This window comes from Topomyia yanbarensis, chromosome 1 (assembly GCF_030247195.1).
Source record: "Topomyia yanbarensis strain Yona2022 chromosome 1, ASM3024719v1, whole genome shotgun sequence".
NCBI classification, from domain to species: Eukaryota; Metazoa; Arthropoda; class Insecta; order Diptera; family Culicidae; genus Topomyia; species Topomyia yanbarensis.
Window position 1 is genome coordinate 159,882,875 of NC_080670.1, and position 24,534 is coordinate 159,907,408.

A 24,534-nucleotide genomic window follows, 5' to 3' on the forward strand; every position below is an offset into this window, starting at 1 on the left:
CGGTTGATTAATCGACCTCGAAGCACCCGATTTTGTCGGTCGACTGGTAAATTTATCAACTGACAAATTTTCTATGCGGTTGCCATGGTTTTCAACTGACTGTCCTGGTATCCTGGCGATGTAGGAAAAAAAACACAATTTGTCCCATTATTCCAAAAGTCCACATTTTTACCACAGTGATTTCGCTTTATTCACTGTAGTGTCAGGAGGGCGATGACATATCCTTGGACCTAAACCTTGCGTTAAATTGCGTTAAAATTGTTCGTAGTGAACAACCTAAGATACAGTTTTCCGCCGCGGTGTAACCTGAACCGACTGAAAGAGGCCGACGTAGCGACAGCCTGCCCATTGAGACGACCAAAAAATTGTTTCAAAACCGTTCAAGACGGGTCCAACGATGGACATTTGTTGAACGGTTATTTGGGCGTTGTCTAAATTGGTCCAACGAACGTCCTTCATTGGACGATTTTGAAACCAACCGCAGCATTTCGAAACACAGATGAAGGTAGCTGAAGTGCCACTTGAGAACTGCTGAAGCAGAACAAAAGCAACCATAAGCAACGCAGCGGAGAGCGTCCTGGGATACGTGCGGAGGAGTCGACGGAATGCTTGGTTCGATGGCGAGTACCTAGCGATATTTGACGAGAATAATGCATTACGCGCAATGCACCAATAATGCATAATGCTGCGTCAAAGCACCAACAAACAACAGACACCTTTTTTGGGATAAGAAGTGCCACCTGGAGTAGTCGGAATGAGACTACGGAATGAGAAGCAGATGAAGCTGCTGTATGGTTCGCAGAAATGATGTGCGTTCTACATGAAACTGAGTAATTCTCGCAAGGGCTTTATGCTGCGAAGCAAAGTCTGTAGACACAGAGAAGGATGGACAAACGTATATTGGTCGAAAGGTGAAGATAGCACTACGAACGGAGAATGGTGCATAGGCGAATAACCGTTTGAGAAGCATGATTATGTCAATACTGCAGGCGATGGAGATGTGCCCACTACGAATGAGGTCAAGGAGGCTATCCAATAGGTCAAGAACAATGAAGCATATGGTAAGGGTGGTTTAGGTGTGGAACTCTAAGTTGGAGCGGGAGAAACTGGCGGAATGCATTCATCGAATTATCGAAAGTATCTGGGATATACAAGAGCTATCCCAGGAGTGGAAGGAAAGCGTCAGAACCCTGATATACAAGAAAGGTCACAAATTGGACTGTGAGGACTGCAGGATTTCAAATGTCGTATACAAAGTGCACTATTGGATCTTATTTGAATCCCTATCATAATTGGGTAAATGGATTTGTTGGTAGTTCTCAACCCGACTTCATCAAGGGCAGATCAACAACTGACTACATCTCTAACATGCGACAAATCCTCCAAAAATGTGACTATCTGGCCCCGACGCACCACTTGTTCATTGAAATCAAAGCCGCATATGATATGGTGTACCAAGTAGAGCTATGAATTATGGACGAGAGTAGCTTCTCCGGGATCTCGACTACTCTCTTTGTTTACTTCCGTTAATGACCGTTCGTGCAACTGTCGCACTGGCTTCAGCTGTCTATAAATTGGCTCAATGACAGTTCGGAGTATTGTTTACAAGAGTACAAATGCAATTTGCCATAAGTAAATGCAACAAAAAGTGGTCAGCGATGGAAGTCAATTACAATCACAATTAGCGATTGGTCGTGAGCTCAAACACCTAAACGTGAATAAAGTTTTTGTTTATCGCACCATAACTCGTTATAATAATACTGGTAGCATCGCAAAACACCACGGAGGTGGTCTTCAAAAGGCTGCAACGTCACGTGCAATCCCAGTCAAAAAAAAATGCGGACGAGCATGGTCAAGCGATTTAAACACTTTGACGTTTGTCTCAACTCGCCTGTGCTAATTGCCCCTAGGAACAAATGCAATTTGCGAAGGGAGGCGGTTTAAGAGCGGGTAGGGCGCCAAAAAAATGACGGCGGCAAATCGCCTAAATGTTGCATTTGAAATACCCTCCTAGTTGCCAATCCCAATCAAATGGCCAAGGAACTGAAAATATTCGACTGCGGCATCTGACGCATATTGGAAAATGGGCTGAAGGTTAAGGCTTACAAGCTCATAAAGGTTCATTATCTCACAACGAAACAGCCTAATGGCCATTGTAAGCGCTCTCCAATCGTTTTAATCGAGCCTTGCGTCAGAGTAAATGTGACATATTACAGGGAAAGTGTTTGTTGCCAACAAAAATCTTGGTATATGGCATAGATTTTTTTTTTCAAAATAGCGCTCCAAAACAAGATTTGCCCCTAGCGCACACACACGAAAACTGACAACCGCAAAATTTTGTGAGATAGGACAGAGCTACATGATAGCCATGAAAATGATATACGCGGCGCTTTTCTTAAAATTACCATAACTGAGAAATAGCTGGGGGTCCGAATTGGCCAGCAGCGGTCCCAATTAGTTCACTTCCCCTTACTGAAATAAAAAGTAAACAAAGAGAGGCTCTCATTTGAACTTATGACCATTTGACATGTTTGTCAAAAATTTTGTACTGGGTGGAAAAATATTTGTATTTGCCATACAATGCTTACCGCTATTCAGTACCATTCACAATTAGTTGTTAAATTATTTGTTTTCGAGTCGATGAACGGTTTCGTCGGTTTAGGTAGGCTAGATAATTTTTGTTGTTGTCATATTTGTGTTTGAGTAACATAGGTTTAGACAGGTTGCAATACCCTTCTTGCGATGCAAGAGTGTGCTGACTATGCTCTCAGTTGACGAAAAACGAAAAAACGTCGTCGAATGTTTTGGTTAGCGATGCAGACTTTCTGAATAGTCAATCTTTTGTTTATCATTTCTCTGTCAGTGTCATTACAATCGGACTCATGACCTGTCATTCCAATTCGAATCGAGGATAATCTCTCCAAATCCTTCTCGATCGAGGGCCATTGACAGCTCTCGTTTGCGATTGGAATGACACTGACAGGTAAGTGGTGGACCCACTATTAAGATATCGTGCCTTTATACCAGCGATTTAACGCCTCAGTAACAAACCGTGAAGTGCGTGCGAGCGATGGCAAGTTAAATCCGTCGAAATCCGTCGAATAGAGCCGGCCCATGGTTCGGGTACTCTTAGTGTAGGAACACCGAAAAGGGATAGCTAATCGCCAAGCAGGATCCACGGACTTTCCCGGTATAACAAAAAGGACCTAAAGGACACCATAGCCGTTAATCGCCAAGAAGAACACTGTATCTTTCGTCTCAGTTTTAAGTGCGGTTTCAAGAGTGCTATAAAACCACAATTGTTACTAGCGGTAGGTGTCTACATGGGCCATTCACAGCCTAGCTAAATGCAAAGGAGCACTGCCGGGGCAGTCCCCCTGCAACTAGTCGATCAGCGAGAGCTTGTCGGAAAATAAAGGGTAAAAATTCATATTAGTCAAGGTAAACCACAGCTTGCATAGTGCTGAGCTGATTTGCAACGTGTATATATCGACATAAAAGATTACACGTAACCTATACGCCTGGCATCAGTGAATAAATGTACTAAAACTTAGAAAAACTCTAGAAAGAGAATGCTGTTTTTCTCTCCGCAGTTCTCTTACTAGAGTTTTTCTACTAAAACTTTAAAGTTAATTGTTTTATCAACATTTAGAACAATTTCGCGTCACTGTAAGCCCATTCTCTACATTCACTGTTTGTTGTTGTTTTGATTCCTGCTTGCTTCCATGGCCAGCTACGCTACGCCGTAGTAGAGTTGTACTGAGTAGTTGTCATGTTCTTGCAAACTGTAGTGTACGGACATATTGAATTACCAAGCAGCGACGTACTACTTCCTCTGATAGATAACGATAGAGAGATGAATATTGAACTCAACCAGGAGGGGGAATAAACTAGAGTGGCTCGACATATGACATTTTTCAGCGCAGCACTTTTTGAGTTCCTTTTTGTGGTCCCAAATGCATGTACAAAATTTGGAAGCGGTCGGTTGCTTCCCGGGTTTGCGCATTGCGTTCAAAGTTTTATGGGATTATCAATTATTTTGCATTTATGTTAAAAAATGCAAAATTTGCTATTTCACTCAATATGAAAAACCGGTTTTATACAACTATAGTTTAAACCTTGGTTAATAACTTTATCGAAGACAGTAACTAGCTAGGAGTTTTCAAAAAATAGTTATAACGATTTTAAATCTTATACCGACACCGATACTTTAAACTTAAATAAATGAGAATATAGTCATCGCAGTCTTGGTACCTTTGAATGAAATGTTCAGAATGGATTGCTGAATAACGTAGACGTAGTCAGAAAATGATAAGAAGAAGAGAGGGGGACTTGAGCACTCCCAAGCCACTTTTTAGATAGTTTAGTATAACATAAGGAATACATCTTCAACGCAGGTTTATACCGCGGAATTAAAAATTAATTTAACATGTTTGAATGCTACTACTTAACCCATTCATGCCCATGTTGTTTGTGGACAACAACGTTTTTAAACAGCTATAACTTTTGATTGAGGCAAGATTTCCTCACAAAAACAAGTAAGACTAATAAATGTGACTATTGGCTTTCATTTGAGTTATAACAGTTACAAGGATCAGCTCTAGAACTGAAGTTATTGCAATTAGTCTGATTGAATTCCGATGGAGCAGTGCTGCCAGGGACATTTTACGTTGACGACGGAAAATGAATTTTTCATATAACTTCGTTATGATGCAATATTAGTAAAAACTGATAAAACATATCAATTGAGACTATTTTTGGCTACGTTTTCCAAGCAATCGGACTATTGTGAATATTCTAGGAGAATTGTAGTGAGCATTGTAAGGAAAAAATTGAACAGCTTCTAGCACTGCAAGAGAAGCACCTACCTTTATGAAAAAAGTTTTTTCTAGTTTCTTAACCCCACCGTTTTCAAGAAAAAATAGTTTTGAAACCCTACATGCACTAGAAAAAAGTTGGACATGAAAGGGTTAAGGGCGTTTCTGTTATCTCTTATAAAATATAAACAGTTGAAAACTTTTACATATTTTAAAACCCTATTTCTTAGCCGTTCAGGGTCAGAATAAAAAAAAAATGCATATCCATAGATTTCTTGAAGTCTCGGAATTGTTTCTATTGACGTTTTCGTTTGAGAATCTAGGGACGAAACCAGGATAGTTACTTCAAACAAGCGTTTTTGATGGAATTGAGTTGGGTTCACGCGAAACAGTGGCGATGTTAGAAACACTGAAACATACTTCAGGTTAGAACCCAAGACGATTTCCAGAATTGAAGTAGCTTTAACCTCAAGCAAAAGCTTTTTTTAGGTGTAAATCCTAAATGTTGTGAATGTTACTTCCCACAGCATTTCTTTTCATTTTCTGACTACGTTTATGTTATTTAGCAATTCATTCTGAACATTTCATCTCAATGTCGGTGGTGCACTGGCAGTGTTGGAAAAAATAATAAATTTCTGCATTTGGATTGAACCATAACTTTGAAATCGTAATAACTATTTTTTGAAAACACGTAGCTAGTTACGTCTTCGACAAAGTTGTTAATCAAGGTTTGGGCTATAGTTTTATAAAGCTGGTTTTTCATATTGAGTGAATTAGCGATCTTAACTAACGTAAATGCAAATAACTTATTTTTCCATATAAAATCCCATACAAACTTTGAACACAATGCGCAAACCCGGGAAGCAACCAACCGCAACGAAATTTTGCACCTGCATTTGTGACCACAAAGGAACTCAAAAAGTGCTGTGCCCGCTAGTTTTGAAGTTTTCCCACACAACCGCGAGCTAGAGTATACATGTTCATCGGTTTTGGGAGTACATATATTCCTTTAATTTTGGGTAATGATGATTTCCCTTTCTATCGTTTCAAGTCGGAGAAAGAAGGATGCATATGTAATCGAATTTTGCCCTGGGTATAGTAAAATGAATGAACTATTGTGTTTTAATGTAAATGCAATTTTCTATGAAATTCGATCGCTTCTGCTACACGGACGACCTATTCTAGCTATACGTTTGTTTTCCAGTTGTTTTGAATTGATTTCCCAGTTTGAAATGACCCTATTCGTAATGCGCTTAGAATGCTGTGCCAGAGATGCAGTGAGTTTAGTTTTTTTCTAAACTATTAGTTTGTGGGGGTATGTTGAAGCCAATTAGTTTGCTTTGTTCAATTTATAACAATTATTTATAAATTTCCCTAGCGCCATCGTGAGCGAGCACCATTCGGCTGTTTCCAACTAATCGCTTATTTGTCGTGCTATTTTGTTCGTGTGTGTAGTTCAGTAAAAATATCATACATACAGTATTTCTCGCTTCGTTCACGTTGGCCTACCGCATCTGTGTTATGTTGTGATATAAACTTTTTCTGTACAAATTATTTTGATTCAGCGTTTTTCTTTTTCTCTATCTGCTTCCTGAACGTCGATGATGGCGAATTTTGCGTATGATGAATATGGTTTAGTGCGCGTTTCGTGTGTTTTTGTTTTGTTTTGTCTCAACCATGGCCTGATAAAAACAGGCCGCCATTGTACATCTTTTTCAATGCCTAAAGGGAGGGAGGATTATTAATTTTTTTTATATCCTATACAGCTTTTGTTTGTTTTTATTAGTTGTGATTCCGGAGACCTATAGCGAAAGGTTGCTGTGATGATAACGGTGAACACTTTGTTACTTTTTTCATACTGTTCTCAACCATTTTGTTTGGAATTATTCTGTGGAAAGTGATTATTCCTTTATATTACGATTTTTTAGGTTTGACGTCTTCACATTTTCCCAGTAGGCGCTCTTTTACGGTAGTATAAATTCGACTCGATGATAAACACTTTGTGTGCACTGTGTGTGCTGCTTAGCTGTATTCGTGATAACTGTTGAGATTACGTTTCACTAGTGGGGATTCAATTTGTGACAAGATCAAATCCCGTTCAACTACTATCAGTGTTTATATTCGGGATAGCGACCTGTACTCTCCATTATATGATTTCCGTCTGGTCCGGGGCCGGGCATAATGGGTCCACGTCTCGACGGTTGGATTACGCTTCCACTGCTCTCGGTCTCGGTGGAGGGTGGCGAAGGATAGTAGTCTCTGCTGTTCACCAGTTGGTGGTTCATACTGTTGATATTGTGACAGCTGCCCATTGCTTGTACTCCATTGACGTTGCTGCTGGTGGTGGTGGTAGGGTTGTCGTGATGCAACTGCTGTTGCTGATGCGATGGATGTTGTTGAATATGGCCGTGCATGGTACTGGCTGATGATGGACCTTGCGCGTGGGACGAATCCGATCCTTGCTCCATTACCACCACGGAAACCACGTCCTCACTCGCCCATCGGGCTAACTGTTGTTGAGCTTGAAATAAGTCATCACTAAAACAGTGATTGGCAGCAGGGCAATTTCGTGGTGGTTTATACCAAAACAAACAAAGAAAAAAACAAATGGTTGAAAAAACTTTCTTTTGGTCTTTCAGAGCACTAACCAACTGAAGAGTAATCGTAATAAGGAAAACAGAAGATCGAACGCTGGAGATCGGCTGCGTTCGGCTTGCTTAGCACAAGCGTGGGTGCGGCGAGTTGTAAGTGAGTATGTGCGGGGTTACTCGGTGTTACACATGTATAAAATAACGAAGAAAACTTATAAAGACCAGAAGAAATCCTACATAACGAAAATATAAATGCACTTCAACACTACATAAGCAACTACGTGGTTGGTGGTTAGCAGTGCTGGAAAGCTGTTTCAAGTTTATTCAAGTCAATACTTTGAATACATCCCAAATTAGTGCCACACGTCACCGTCATAGACATAAACCCGCAAAACAGTTCAGCCGTTGAACAGTTCAGCTGTTGAACAGTTCAGCCGTTGAACAGTTCAGCCATTGAACAGTTCAGCCGTTGAACAGTTCAGCCGTTGAACAGTTCAGCCGTTGAACAGTTCAGCCGTTGAACAGTTTAGCCGTTGAACAGTTCAGCCGTTGAACAGTTCAGCCGTTGAACAGTTCAGCCGTTGAACAGTTCAGCCGTTGAACAGTTCAGCCGTTGAACAGTTCAGCCGTTGAACAGTTCAGCCGTTGAACAGTTCAGCCGTTGAACAGTTCAGCCGTTGAACAGTTCAGCCGTTGAACAGTTCAGCCGTTGAACAGTTCAGCCGTTGAACAGTTCAGCCGTTGAACAGTTCAGCCGTTGAACAGTTCAGCCGTTGAACAGTTCAGCCGTTGAACAGTTCAGCCGTTGAACAGTTCAGCCGTTGAACAGTTCAGCCGTTGAACAGTTCAGCCGTTGAACAGTTCAGCCGTCGAACAGTTCAGCCGTTGAACAGTTCAGCCGTTCTATAGTTTAGTCGTTTGACAGTTCAAAAATTGAGTCATTCAACAGTTAATTAGTTCAATTTGTTGTGTTTCGAACTTCTTCATTTATCACGAATTTACTAGAACAGCTTTCCTGCACGTGAACTACCACCTCGATACAATAGCATGATGGTTGATGAATGATCACAACTGAACGGTTTGGGCATACTTTGTGCATTTGAATCGATTTGGATGCTTGACTGGGTCGGTCGTACCAAAGAAAACATGTCAATAAGAAGCGTGTACTATCGATCAATTGGGTAAAAAAATCAACCAAAAACTAAAAACTCTCTAAAACTTCCACAAATTTATATACACGGGTGCACATACGAAGCATGATCGTGGCAGCCAAACACCACCAGCTCAGAGGTTCTAGACACTGTTTCCGATCGTGGTCAGCTCGGATCACTTACCTTTCGCTATCGTTGGTATCGCGCGGATCGCTCATGGCATTCCGTTCGTGCGGGTGAATCGGATGTACCGGATGGGGGTCTGCACTTTCGTAGATACCCTCGTCGTCCTGGTGCAGGTGCGTGTGCGACGAGTGATGGGACGAGTGGCCCGCGTGCGCCGAATGGCCGTGGGCGTGCCCGTGATGGGTATGGTGCGTGAACGAGTGGGGAGAATGAGGCGAGTGCGATTGGTGTGTGGGGTGACGGCTTGCTGGATGCCGATAACGACCGGTACCGCTGCTCCCGGGGCCGCCACCACCACCGTACGAAAACCGAGATTCGTCGTCCGATCGCGGTGGACGACAGCGACTACTGTAGGGCGGCAGTATAGTGGCAGTTTTCTGCGATTGAGCTAGTTGTTGGTTTGAGCTGGAAGAAAAGCGAACAAAGAGTTAGTGAAACGATGTCGACATAGCATACGTGATTGATAGATTTTGGTTATTACCCATGTGATGATTCACTACAAGCGGCTGAACTATCTACTCTATAGTGACGATCGACTTCCGTTTCCGACATCCGTATATCTTCGGACCCGCTGGGGCTCATGTGCCGTGACGAATGGTGCTCCAGCTGCCGTATTAGGTCTTCTAGATTTCGGATACGTAATGGTCCGACCGAGGGTGTGTCGTCTTCGTCCTGAGTGTGCTGCTGTTGGCGATGATGCTGCAGCAGGGCTGCGGTTGCCCCCGCATCGCTGAGTATATGCTGCTGGGGATCGCATATGTTTTCCTTGGAGCCAGTTCGTGAACTACTGCTACGTTTGTACTCCCGCTCCGTGGGATAGACATTGGGCGCTCCAAGCTGCATTCCGGCGACGCAATCGGAGAGAGTCTTCCGGAGCAACTCTTCGCTGATGCTGCCCGATGGAGTGTTGGCGCTACTGCGTGGCACCTGGGCAGCCGAACGTCGTAGGGCTTCGAGGATATCCTCGTGATAACCATTGAGGCTCTTCATCGTACGCTCGACGTCCGATACGGGGCCAACGGCCGCTGGGCCCGCCTGGCCACCTGATGGAGGAATAGTGGATTCTTGCTGAGCTATCAATTCGAGATTATCGGATTGTGTGTCGTCGGGCCATTTTTCTTTATTGCTATCGGCCAACACTAGACCGAATCCGTGTTTTTTAAGTATGCCCTTTTCTGGAAGTTTCGAGATATTGTTTGGGGGTAGATCGATGAACGATACTGTCTCTTCTTCGCCTTTTAACGCCGGCATTCGGCATTTTTTGGCATTTGGTTCAGGGGGGAAATACCGACAAAAACGGGAAAAGAAGAGAGAAAAACCAAGTTGCGGTTCGAGTTTCAGTAGTTCAACCGGACTAGTGAAAAAGGTGCTTATTAAAAACAAATCATTGGCACTGCTTTTATTCTGTGGTGATTTTAATTCTCAATATGAAACTAGAAAAAACAGTATGTCAGCGTTCAATGGCATATTATTTGGTATGGTTAGGCGGATAGGAATGTTGGGCAGTTGATGCAAAAATGATGGCAAACAAAATAATTTGGACTTTTATTGCTGGCAGGGAACATGTACTCGAACGTATTTACAGCCTTTGTTTCGTACGATATGAGAGTGGTAAAACATAGTCAGGTTAGGCGCAAGGTGAAAAGCTTCGCTTAAGTGATCTATCATCTATCTACACCCCAGAGTGTAACATTCCTGTTTTGGAGGCTATGAGCGAAGCCATATTTAGCTACTGTCGCATGCAAAATTTAGTGGATTGGGAGGCACCATTTGGACAGGAAGGAGGATTTGTAGGAAGAGGTCAGACAAAAGCGGTTAAATGTTAAAATATAATTTCCATAAGTTGTCATCTCCGCTAATGTGCGATCTAAATGAAATTATCAGCGTATGTTTATGTCTATGCCCTTAGGGAACTTCTACAACCTCACCCGCTAAAGAAGGTTGGACATTGCCACCGGTTTCGAAGACTGGGATGGTATGAGAGTGTAAAAAGAAATATTTAAAGCTTCAATATCCCTGTTATCAATACTTCAATACTTTAATTGAATAAAACTCGATTGCCGGATGGATGGCGTAACTAGCAGAATTTAAAAAGTTTTAAAAGCCTGGCCTCTAGTTTATTGACACTGCGTGGGAATCACGATTCACTTTCCTGTCTAACCACTAAACGCACTGCTTATTTTTTTCACCCTTCTTCCCCACGGAACTACTTCGAGGTGGTACCTGGGGGGGGAGGTCTCGTTGTGTTTTCATCGCAACCTCGTCCCAGTGAGCAGTTTAGATGCTGATTTCATGATCTATTTCGCTCCTGTTTCCGTGAGCCATTCAGTTTCCAGTTTTATCACAATCTGCTCTGATAGTCCCTGGCGGTGAACTCACTCTACTCCGAGTGAGAATTCCCCTACGGAGGAATTTCTCCCGACAACAATACCCGCTTCCTCGAGCCATTTAGCTCCCCTACTCCATGATACTTCTGGAAGGGTCCGTGCCCGGGCAAAAACTGCGTCAAATGGAAGTTCACCTCACCATGCTCCCTACGCACCCACACCGACACATTTGGGATGAGTCGGTAGATCCACCTTCTTTTCTCCGTGTTGTCCCACTATTTATTCCACTATACGTTCGACTACATACGGGGAACGTGCCATTTAAGTCAATATATTCTGATTCCTGACTCCCACTATTTCTTCCACTTAGCCAACGAATCCGCTCTGGTCAGTCTCCTCGCATGTCATGTATTCCTCCGCTGGTAGCATGCCACATTCTCAGCTCGAAAGATGCAGATGGGATACATCCCGGCAATGACACATACTGCTTCCGACGATATCGCTCTGAACGCGCTCGCGATACGAACAGCTAGTAGGCGAAACGTGCTTGTCAATTTCGTCTGGTTCCGCTTTGAGTTCAGTGCAGCAGCCCAGGTCGGTACGCCATACAGCAACATTGAAGATGAGACACCCGCCAGGGGACGTCTTGTGCTACATCTTGCACTTCCGATATTCGGTATGGTCCTTGCCGATACGTTTATTGTCCTCGAAGCCTTCTCACATACATAGTCGACATGGGTGTTGTAATGTAACCGATGATCGACAACCACACTTGGGTGCCCCAGCGCATGCATCGATGGAATTGAGTGTCCGCCGATACTGATCACGACACGCTGGATTTTTTTCGGTTGCTGGCCAGCGCTACCTCCGTTTTGTAGTGTGCCAGGTTCAACTTGACATCAGCCATACAGGTTTCCACGATGCTTATTATCTCTGCCTTCAGCATCTCCATTTCCTCGAGGGTCTCGCGGGTTATCGTCAGGACAGGTAACGTCATCCGCAAAGCCGACGACTTCGTCTCTTGGACAGTTGCAGTGTTGAAACTCCCTTCCAGAGCATTGGGCCGAGTATGGAGCCCTGTGGTACTCCCGTCGTGACCCTAATCGACTTCTGTCCCATGTTCGTCTAATAGACCAGTACTCGATTCTAAAAGTAACATCTCTTCCACCAATAGTCCGGGACCCGCACCACCCAGCTGGCGCTGTTAGACGCATTCTTTACCTGGATTGTAACCACGGCGCAGTAGCGATTACCCCTTCTCTTTTGCTTCAATGCTTTCTCCGCGCTCACGATGACTGCGGATGGCGTCCACCGTCGAGATTCCTTTCCGTAATCCGAACCGTCTCTGCGCCTCTTCGATAGTCCGTTCTCACTTTCTGTCTAGTTCGGCAGCCTGTATAGGATGGCCCTTTCCAGAAGTTTACCAAGAGTATCCAGCAGGTATATAGGCCGATACGGTACTAAATCTCCTGGTGGCCTCCCTGGATTTGGCAGCAACACCAGCTTCTGGATCTTCCATCTGTCCGGGAAGTGGCATTCGTTCAGGCATTTCTGTAGAACTATCCTGAACATGTCCGGAAACGCCAGGATCGCTGTCTTCGGTGCCACGTTGGGGATACCGTCCGGACCGGGAGCTTCTTCAATAATTGTCAATTTATCAGCGCACATTTCAGCTGACATCGTTGGATCAAAAGATTTTGACTATCACGCACGGTGTGCGTGGCCCCAGGAATTAGTGTCTATTTCTCTATACAGCTCCTTGTAGCAGGTGGACTTACTAAGCACTATCTCGCGTTTAAAAGCAGTCTTAATGTCACATTGCGCTCATCTCTGACTGCCTCAGAATTTGCTCGGTTTCTGGGTTTTAGGCAGGTAGAACGGGGGATGCTGAGTATAGCTACTGCCTGTGTGCCACTGTATGCATCCCTCAAGCTGATTGACATTAAATTGCTCTATTAGCTCGCTCCTCACTTTGTCTTCTGCTGTGATCTCGTTCAGATTCCTGCACTCGCCTACTGCATCCTGGACTAAATCTCTCAGGTCCGTTTCTCCTCCCACCGCTTCTGTCACGAGTTCCCAATAGGTCGAGCTCTTGACCAATGGATTTTTCTTCAGCTCGAACAGCATCTCGGCTTTTTGAGTGCGCCTAGTTCTTATTACGTTATCCCCCAGCTCCTTCAGCTTGGGATCCTCTCTCACCCTTTTGAGGATCGCTGCGTACGACACGCCGCCGGCGCCGTCGTTTGCTTTGATGACTAAAGCGTCTCCCCTATATCTCTCCTTTCACGGACGAAAGGCCTTTTTTCTTTTTTGTCCATTCCTTCCGGTTTTTTTGCTCCTCTCTTCTATGGTTTGCCATTCACTCTCCATTTGTCGGCTGCTTCGTCGTCTTTCACCGACCTTCTTGGGTTTTTTCGGTTCCTCTTGGTGTTTCTTTTACTTTTTTCATAGAACGGTCACCCTTCGGCGTCTCGTAGGTTTCTGCTTTCACTATCTCCGTGGTCTCCAGTGTATTTTCTGCTCTCGTCAGCAATGCCATCTGTTCGCATTCGGCTGCTACAGCGGATTTAATGCTAATCACTAAATCCCTGATCTGCCCATTGCCTTTGCTTTTCACGAATTCTTAGAGCTCAATTCAATTTTTTCCTCAGCTGCGTCACTTTAGGCAACCCAGACTGCTGGTCTTCTTGAGTAAGGCTTGGTTTCAACGTGCGCGCCTGAAATTCTAGCTTTCCGTGGCGTCCTATTGGTTTGTCGCCGCTCGTGCTCGGTATGGCCTCCCTGTGCTGCTCTCGCTGCTACTGCTGTTGTGGTTGCAGCTGCAGTTGCACTTGGTCATTTTGCTGGGTCGGCGACCTCGGTAGCCCACCTTTGTCGAACGGGTTCACCACACTTGCTACGTTAGTTTTTTTTAATTTTCGTACTTTTTGTCTTCTTTCACGCTTTTTTGGGTTCCGTTAGTGAGGCCGCATGTGAGGGTTGACGCGGTCCTTCATAGGGTAGCTCGTTCAGAGCCGGATCGGTGCTAGTCAGGAACGTTCAATTGAGCTTTCTTCCACCGACTAACAGGTGCCGGGTTTCGTACTTGGACACCTACCAAAGTTTTAACGGGACAGGTGGCAGCCAGTACCATTAGCCCACTCGCCGTTTCTGGGAAGTGTCACCTATCCTTACTAGGGTAGTGAAATAGCGTGGCTGTTGGTCCGCCGTCAGTACGTCGTAATTAGTATCTTACTGGTATCGATCGTAATGTGCCGGTTGACACTCCAGTTGGGTTAGGGAGCTTTGTGCTAAAGTCTTGGATAAAACCTTAGCAGAAGCGGCACCGACTCGCTTCGACGGATTTATATGGCTTTTTATAAAGGGTTTAGGAGAGTCCAACATTGCCTTACCCCACCATATCCAAGCAAGACTCCGCAACTCGCAGTATATCCGGGTGGACGTTCAGTCCCAGAACCCCGGCCCTACTGCCCCCTTCGTAAGTGTGAGTATAGTTAAGTGTAAGTGGGTACCAAGCACAGCGACAATCCTAGAAAGTGCAGTTCGCAGCGAGAGGAGATATGTGCGTTACTCGTTGGAAATGTTTGCTAGGTGAAACTTGTGCGTGACCAAATTGTTGTGGGCGCCGATGTCGATTTTGATGTTTTCCATGCCAATAATTCCCGATTATAAGTTTTCTTTTACTTTAACAAGTCAACCTTCCATGCTATCTGTTGTTTGCGTTCCACAATATTCACATTACCTTTGTAGGACGCATTGGTATTGAAGGTGTCATATTTTCGACAAGGAGGGAAACGTAAACAGTATTCTTTTCTAAAACAACAAAAGGCCACGGTGAGGAAGCAATCAATGCATGAATCAGAATCAACCGTCGTTGTAGTGTGGGTACACGTATTTTCCGCATCGATGTTGGCACAGGGTAGAGGCAGCGGGTCCGATGTCCTATTTAACATCATAAGAGACATGCTAGGGGCAGATTTGAATCCAATTTGAAAATATGCATTTCATTTCTATTTTTGCATTAATTTTGCACTCCCACGCCGAAAAATCTGTTCAACAAACGTCTTACGCTGATCTACTTCGTTCGATGCTTTATTGAAAGTAGAGTAAGTTTCTTGCAGGGCTTTGACGTCTTACACCTAGGGGCAGATCACTTGTGATGCATTTTTAAAAATCAGCGAAATTAAATGCATTTATTTCCATCAAAATAGAAATTCATAATGTATTTTGCGTTGCGTGCAATGTTATTGCGTTGCGTGCAATGTTGTTTGCGTTGCGTGTAAGACGTCAAAACCCTACAGAAAAACTAGCCCTACATTTAACAAAACGTCGAACAAAGTGGATCAGCGTAGGACGTTTGTTAAACAAACTTTTCTGCGAGGGAGTGCAAAGCTGATGCAAAAAGGAAATTAAATGCATTTTTTCTAATTTGATGCAAATTTGTTATATTCTGGTTGCAGTTGAAAATCGAAATAGTGAACTTGCGCCTTTCGATTTTTTTCCTATTTTCAGCGTACGGAACTAAAGCGTAACTGGTGTAGATAATGCGCAAGTGGATTCTCTAACATGTACACAATATGCGCTTTAGATGCCCACTCTGCAAATAGGGAAAAAACGAAAGGCGCAAGTCAATTATTCGATTTTCAACTGCAACCAGAATACATTCTTAGAGTGATCTGCCCCTAGTCTTACACGCAATGCAAATTGCATTTTAAATTTCTATTTTGATGGAAAGTAATTGCATGTAATTTCGTTGATTTTCTAAAATGTATCACAAGTGACAGGAGGAGACAAGACTACCAAATCGGAGATTCCAGCTGAGATACACTTACCAACGATCCTTTTAAGGAACATCAATTTAAGGTAATCAGCCGAGTTTAGCTCAAGTAGGGATATGGTATCGATTTCTTTGCTACGCCCATAAGAAACAGTATATTTATTAGACGTCCCGAAAATATTAACTAATTTAAGGAAAAATGCGCTGAGAACTTAGACTTAAATATCACTTAAACTGAATAATCATTTAAAATCACTCTTAAATAGACTAAACAAGAACATTGCTCAAACCCTGGATGCATTTTGGGTTGCGTTGAAACCCTTTCAAAGATGTATTCCAAAGTTACGATGTTAATATCGCACCCTACCCTACGTGCAACGCAGCTTAATTGTTTCACATTCAAACTCAAGCCTTAAGCTTCCTCTCACGCCTGAACGGATCGCGAAACCAGTCGAGAGTCGGTAAGCCCGCCACCGAAGCAGAAGAAAATTTCGCAAAAGCTATACATTATTAAATTCTTCCCTTCTGTAGTAAAGCAACAGCCATTATGAAAGATGTCGATGCGATATAGTGCTCGGAATGAAGTACAACGCCATCTACTACAAAATGCTCTCGTTCGCACAAAACCATCCTTTCTCGCTTTATTACACTCATCGCGCGTTATCTTCATTATAAATGTCTGTGAGTGGAGAACAAGCGCCCGGCTGGGGAGAACTTCTTCGGCATCCGGTGCTTCGTTGTAGGGATATACCATGATGATGATAGTTGAGGGATTAAAGTTATTAAAAACTTGGCTTCTTCTCCAGTCTTTAGTTGGTGAAACTACTTGGCCACCGCCGCTCGGCAACACATCGAATGGATATGGTGGTCATATTGTTCGCGTCCTATATGTTTGGCACGATCCGTTTGGTTAAGCAAGCAACTGCTGCCGTTCTCTACTGGCGGCAGGGAAAATGGAAGATGTTGGAGTAAACGGAAGCCTTTCGCGAGCTAGCAATGCAAACTATTTATGTTCGTGTTCAAGTTTTAATCAGCGAAAATTGAATCCTGAACGGCTTCCTGCGAATTCACGCATCCTTTGTTGGACGGTGTGGTTAAGATGTTGGAAGAGTGGCTTACGACGGTGGTGTTTCGGATGAAGATTGTTGGTTTTTATTGGACCTTTGCTGTCACATTGCTGCAACTATTGTTGTTTTATCCGGGGTGGAGTTGAAAATGATCGGAACTCTTTTTGGATGATTGAGAATGAATCTGATGCGACTCGTGATGAAAAGGATAAGTATTCATTCAATTGCATATCGCACAAAATATTCATTTCACTAAATATCTAGGTACATGTTTTCAAATATTGGTAAAGTATTGAATACTTTATAGTGACGTCACAAATGAACTGAGTGTTCATTTTTGACAGTTCGCTTGTACTGTTTACATGGACTTAGAAAAATTCTTTACAATTTGCGTCGAGCGAATCTAGTCGTCCACAAATTTTTCTAAGTCCATGTAAACAGTACAAGCGAACTCTTAAGAAAAATGAGGTTAATTGTGTCAGTAAAGAACCTCACATAAACCAATGATCATCACCGCTTACTCTGTACCAGGGTCTACCTGGATGCGTTTGATGCCCTATTGCACGTACGTTTTGTGCAATAAACAGAGGCGAAAGAATTCCTGCATTGAATAAAAGCGCAATTGCTTCGTTTAACGTTTTCGGTAGCGTCACTGAACATTGAAGATAAGTCCGGATGGATATTCAATACTTTACGATGACGTCACAAATGCATTAGAGTGTTCATTTTTGACAGTTTGCTTGCACTGTTAACAAGGACTTTTTTGTGATTTGCTTCGTGTGGACCTAGTTTTCCACAAATGTTACCCATGTTAATGGTACTCGTGAATTGTCAAATCAAATTATCGATTTTTGCGAATTGAACTTATAGGTTCACTATTGCTACAAGGGCAAAAAACATTTGGAAGAGTGTTTTTAGGCTGGTCTTAACGCAGATGTATTCTATGTTGGCTGTTCTATTTTACAACCTTCACTAAAACAAATTTTGTCTTGTAGTTAAATTCGATTCGATCACTATGTTGGAACCGATTAAAAACGATTTTCTTCTTCTTCTTCGCTTCTGTTTGGCTTGTTTGTGAAACAAAGCCCATAATGGCACAGCATATAAAGCTATATTGCCAGTTAATTTTCGTTTATAGTCCAATGGACTTTACTTTTTGTGACTAACCGACGATAAACTCGCAGCGCCACAAAATTGGTCCACCACAGCACGAGTAATTCGCCCAATCAAGGTGAAAAAAGCGAATTATCTAGCACTCGGTGAAAACCAACATGTCAGGTGAAATTTTCACCTGAAGTCGAAAAAAAAAGAAAAACGATTTTAAATTTTGCGCTATTTTTATAAGTATGTGCCAGAAAAATAATAAACAATTACACAATCTGGAAAACAATATTTAGAACAAATTGTTAAATCACAATACACAGCTGTTAACGTGCCATAATTGCGGCTTATGTTGTTATGTTCGTAATAGGTTAATAACCCTAATTTTGATATAAATTAATGTACATTATTACTTTGTCGGGCGTTCATTGAACAAACGTCTGATGCATTATATGCGACAACGATCCGACGTGCCAAAATCATATCAGCTATGCTAGAGTCAACAACCAGGCATGCTAGAAGTTGTACCAGGTATGCTAGAAACAACAAATTCCATTTTATTAATGTTGTGCTTTTCCAGCTTTTCCTTGTGTGTTTCACAAAGCTGTCCGTTAAAAAAGAGAAAAAAAAATACTGAAGAATCGGGTATCCGATCTCTGGTCGTATGCTACCAGGAAAGGGGGAACTGGGTGAGTGGCACTTCCGACGTCAAAGGGCGGTTTATCACTACAACCCAACGATGGAGCTACAAACAAGAAGAATTTTGGCCATGCGATCGCCCTAGGAAAGCACTCCAACTACTGCTGGTCTCAGTATGGGGCACAATGCGAACGATCAGAGACTGGAGGCGGGACAGCGGGCTTCCAGGAGGAACGAGTCCTAAGAGCTACCGCTACGAGCGGACGGAGAGAGCAGTCATGGATAACACACTGCAAGGGACGCTGTACCTGTGAGGAATGCTGCGTCTTGGAAATGCCAGTCGCTCACCCTCAGTGGAACACAGAGACGTAGGATCATGTGGACGGCGGAGATGAACAAATTCGCGATTCACGCCAACTATCTTTGTACAGCGCTAGAGATCGACACGAGTGTACAACCTCGGACACTCGAGATGTTCGATGAGATGAATTCAGAGTTTGCGGGATATCTGAATCAGAACGCGATGAAACGTAGGGCGTAGAGCAATCTTTCGAAACAATATGCTCACTTCAGCGGAAATCGATCTGATTTAGCAGGAAGTACAGAGAAAGAGAGAGCTGAGTAGAAGGAGAAAAAGCTCAGTAAGGTTGAGCGCGTCATTTGCGAGTGAGGACCGCGAATCTGTAGTCCTGATGGAGTCATCTGGATCCCGAAGCTGCAGTATTTGTAATAGTAGTGCCTGCGCACTTCAGGTCATGGATGGTAACGTTCTTTCAATGCACCTGGAATGTATCCAGAACCTAGAATATCTGTGATGCAGTGGCAACCGTTACACCTAGAGGCGGTCCACTCCAACATCACCGAGTAAGGCAGAGGAGATTGGAGAGCCGGATCTCGAATCAACGTGCCGCTATTGGAAGGCTGACCGCATTCAGAGACGACAAAAGATCGGCGAAATTATTTCGTCACATGGCTGCGACCATTGCACCTACTGACCTTCGCATACTGGAAGCTCATCAGCAACCGGAGAAACTCGAAGCAATAGTACAGCAATTGAGCGTCTTAACAAAAATGCTAAGGCAGTGTAACGTCTTGGGACTCTGCGAAGCGACGACAATAAAATCGGATGTTCAGTGACAACCGATGAAAGCGAGCCTTCTATGACCAATTCACCATTAACCCTGATTTTAGCGACGTTCCACCGGATATCGGTGATGTCACTAGCTTTTGCACCGGTATTTGGGAGGCTTCCGTAGAACATCACAATGGGCAACCTTGGCTATGGCGGGAGGAGGAACGGGCAGGCGAAGAAATTAATGAGATGTCAGCTGTCACTGTCGAAACCAATGACGTACGCGAGGCAACGCAGTACCCTAGTAATTGGGCAGTAACTGGACCAAACGGTGTCCAAAACCTTTGGTACAAAAGCTAGCTATTGTATTTATGGCTGTATGTTGTATCAGGACGTTACACGAAGCACGTTTATTGCCGGATTTCATCACCCGTGGTACCACAATTCTCCTCCCCGAGGACAGTAACACGTCCAATCCATTAAAGTACAAACCAATTACCTGTCTATCGAGTGTGTAGAAGATCCTGAGCATCATCATTACCACATATGTATCGGCCCATTGTGAACAGATTAGGAGCCTGAGAGAGGAGCACATGGCTGCAAAGATTAAGCCATCGTCGATGCAGTCATTGTCGGAAAGCAGTGTATTACAAACGGAGTCTTTGTGTGGCCAATATCGATTACAGGAAGGCTCCATACCGCACTCGTTTCTCGTTAAGGTATTAGATATGATCCTGTAGTCGTGAGGTTCCTGCGGCAGGCGATGGAGAGGTGAACGATAACACTGCAGCTCAGAAGTGGAGAACACGTGTTGCAGTCTAGAATACTCTGCATATTGAGGGGGATATTCCAAGGCGGTTCCTTCAGCCCGCTTTGGTTTTGTTTGACGATGAACCACTCAATCGAAATGGGCATTGTTATCCGATGTAGTATGGAGAAAGCTCACCTGAAAAGGTGACCCATAGCTTCTACATGGACGATCTTAAGATTTATGTGTTCTCGACGGTACGACTGGGTGTAGTCATCAAACTAATCGAAAAGATTGATGGCGACATAGGCATGGAGTTTGCCCTAAAGAAATACTGATCAGCTCAGCTACTACCAGGGCGATTGGTCGACACTGGTTGCTACGAGATCGACGAAGGTGGGTATGTCGAATTTCAGCAGCTCCCCGGGATTCGCCACACTGAAATCAAGCTTAAGGTTCGAGATAAGTTCATGAGTTCAGGGAACTGTGTCTTGATGTGTTTCCTGATCGCGAGGAATAAAATCAGAGCAATCAACACGTTTGCAGTCCCTGTGTTGACCTATAGTTTAGGCGTTATCAAATGAAGACAGACTGACCTGGAAGATCTTGAGAGAAAATTGAGGAAGGCGTTTAGATAAGGAATGCGTCATCTTGAGTCGGCGCTGGAGATATTCACATTGCCACGAGATGAAGGTGACAAGGAATAGTCGACATCCAGGTACTATGCGCAGCGTACGTGCGACGACTGCGAGAATACTTTGTGGAAGGTACCAACCGATATTGAGTATATCAGTAGTTTGTGCTGCGGATTGCAACTATAGCGCACTTCACCTAGCACAACCTTCACTGTAATATGGAAACAGCGAAGTAGAAGATTGCACAGTGGAAGCAGAAAGCTGTGCACGGTGTCCACCTCCACCGGTTGGAGCAGCCGTGCGTCGACAAGCCTGTATCAAAACTATGATTGAGCGAAGTGAACGCTCTTCAGTGATCGAGACTGACAAGGTAGCCATTTCGAACAGGGTAAGGTCGATGAAATATACCGGATATGTCATTTGTCGCAAGATACCTAGCCAACGCAGCCTACATTGAGCGTCATAACAGCGCTGCTAAGATTTTGCACCAGCAATTGGTGCTGCAACGTGGTCTTTTGGATGAGATTGTGCAGAACTACTGTTACCTGCCTGAACCTGTTATGGGAAATTCCAGTTTCAATTTGTACTGGAATTGTATTGGACCGATTCCTACACCACAAATGTCCAGATACACTGGTCTGTGACAAGAGTCGTTGCCAAGTCACCATAATCGACGTCGCCGTTCCACTGGACCAAAATCTGGTAGATACTCAAGGTAGAAACATTGCCAAATATTGTCCACTGGCCTTAGAGATTATGGAAATGTGGAGTTTGGGTGAGGTTCCGAGAATTATCCCTGTTGTGATTTCGACGATTGGAGTCGTTCCGAAGAAGCTACTGGAGATACTGAAGGAGCTGAAGTTGGAGGAGCTGGCTGCTATTCAGCAGTCGGTGATACTTAGCACCTGCGCGTCCGTTAGTTTCGGGGTCTGGACGATATGCAGGTTCCAGAGGATGAAGTTTACCACTAAATACGCAGCTAAAAGAATTTTACACCTTCTGAAATATCAATATACTCGTCCAGAAGTTTGTCCTGGCTCAAACATGGTGGAGCAATATGTCGTAGTTAGCCATCACTTAATTTCAAAACAATCGTTGTTTTGTATGCGATACTTTAGAAATTCCTCTGTCACGTCGGTTCGTCGATGTTATAAGATGACTTCTTATTACTGGGCGGATGGCGAAAACAACTATTGTCAAAATAAGGACTGTTAACATATTACGAACATATTGGTCATCATTATGATACGTTAAAAGCTGGATTGGGATTCTTGATCCATTTTTGATAGTTCTAATTTATATAACTACTTGTCATTTTAAAATAGATTTAATTCAGATTTACGAGCAGCCTAAGGGATCTTAAAATTTGGTCAATTGTTGGTGTAGATTTCCAGTTTCGCTAGATAATTAGAAGCAAGCGAAGCAAGCGATGTGTTGCTTTATAAATTTTCAGGTGTGGACCAGTACTAACTAGGCACCTTCTCCACTTCGTCATTTATTCATCTTGAATCGAGGGGCACGTCACTCTGTGATTTGTTAATGAAATTAGTTATAGTTTAGAAGTCTAAACGGTTTGATAAACATTGGTTTTGGTTAGTTCGGAATGGATTAGCATTTCCATCATTGCTTGAGCATGGTTTGGAATGATCGAGGATGGTTTGAAATGCGTCATGAAAAAAAAATTAACACTGTTTTGACAGTTTCAGTGGTCGATGAAATCAAAACATTTCAAACGCAATTAGGTTTCACACCAACCGACATAACCCCACAAAATAAGCCGGATGAACTTTGTTTGACAATTCTCGGTGGTTTGTTTACATGGGAGTTACGTGAGTTCGAACGTAACAGATGAGCACCCGTTGCACTCGCACTCACGCAATTGACAAAGTAAACAATCCACCGAGAATTGTGAAACATGAACTTCATTCATCATAAGTTCATTCGTGTCGTCTTCTTGTAGAACTCAATATCCGCAGTGACAAATCAAAACAAAGACGTAAATTTTGTTGCCAGAATTATTAAGATATTCGTACACAGAGTATGCAGAGTTGCCAATTACATCAAACTGACAACTTCGTGGTAATTTCTTCGATTTTTTAGCAATGCTAGATTTGTTAGAAAGATGTTTAAAATTTCAAAAATTACCGAAAAAAACTAAACGAAATATAACAATTATTCTGAAGTGACGTTCCCCTCGTTTTGAATTCATAATAATTATGTATGAAGTTTTGTTATGACTACAAATATCATGGACAAAGTAGGGCGAAAGAAATTATGCTAACGTTGCGTATGAAAATGGAAAGAAAATAAGCTATGAGTGGGGGCTTTTCGGGAAAGTTGGGTTGTTTTTTATTTTTTGTTGTTGTTTGTTGCTCCTCTTCATTTCATCACTTAGTGGTGGGATAAAATTGAGAGGGTGTTGGTTATTTTTTCGTTCGGCTACTTTTCAACAGAAAAAAAGTTACTGGGGATGGCGCAAAAGGTTACTGCCGTTTTTTTGTTTTAGTTGGCATAAATTATTCGTTGACTTGTTATTGTTTTTGCAGTATATTCGCTGGTGAAAATGGAGGCAATAAAAATGATGAAGGTGAAAGTTGTTTTTTGGGGGGTGGGAAGAGCTTTGGTTGTTTTGATTCGCGCCTTGCATCCTACGTCATTTCTACAGGAAGGGCGTTACTTACCGGAATGCGTCGGATCTTCTTCGCTGCCCGAGGTTCCAGTCATCCTGCGGAGGGCTTTGTGGTCAACTCTTCGCGGGTTTTGAATGTTTTGAGGGGAGAAATAAATCATCATTAGTATTACGCAAAATAGTCAACTGTTTAGAAACGCTTCGGCCAACTGATAACTGTCAGATTACAAAATGACACCAATTCAAAAGAAACTAGTTAACCGAAGCGCTTTGTGGTTCTAAAAATATCAACTTTCCTAAGAAAATAAAGGCAATATTGCTAATCATTTCTGGTGGATCACGGGGATCAAGCTTGAGAAAAAAACATGGTATCACTGGCGTTCTCTTCGTTTTTTTTTGAGGTGGTGGGTTGCTGCTTGCTTATGCACACAATTCTTTCAACTTTTTTTGCTAAGACAAAGTCATTTGGCAGACTAAAACACACTAAGTAATAATAGGTAACAGTAATCAGGTAAGCTAGATTTGAAAACGAACGATATATGTATATTTATAAATGTTTGAATATGCTATAACTGGCATTTGACTAGATAACTTGATTTGAGCTTGAAAATTTTCACAGCAATCAGTGTGTATAGATGTATGTATGTGTATGTGTATTCACGATGCAAATTTGTTCAATGTTTTGCTATGGTATGGGATGATTTGTCGATGAGATGGTGTGCCCCTGATGATATCATGCAAAACTGTTTCGAAAATGCACTGATGGGTGGATGCGCGTGATGAATGATTTTTGT

General features: G+C 43.0%; 1 protein-coding gene across 13 annotated transcripts in view; it reads right to left on the reverse strand.

The window, feature by feature from the left end:
- Window positions 1–2,684: 2,684 nt before the first annotated feature.
- LOC131679280 (disintegrin and metalloproteinase domain-containing protein 33) overlaps window positions 2,685–24,534 on the reverse strand; it is a 1,109,813-nt gene continuing 1,087,963 nt past the window's right edge. For 10 of the 13 annotated variants that reach the window (XM_058960010.1, XM_058959995.1, XM_058960002.1 and 7 more), the window contains 4 exons: window positions 23,793–23,860; window positions 9,227–9,980; window positions 8,743–9,150; window positions 2,685–7,355 (listed from right to left, as the gene is read on the reverse strand). In XM_058960010.1, coding sequence (XP_058815993.1) covers window positions 6,926–7,355; window positions 8,743–9,150; window positions 9,227–9,980; window positions 23,793–23,860 — 1,660 coding nt within the window. In that variant the 3' untranslated portion in view covers window positions 2,685–6,925. The remainder of the gene's footprint in view (window positions 7,356–8,742; window positions 9,151–9,226; window positions 9,981–23,792; window positions 23,861–24,534) is intronic. The other 3 variants (XM_058960055.1, XM_058960041.1, XM_058960062.1) reach the window with 2 other exon arrangements.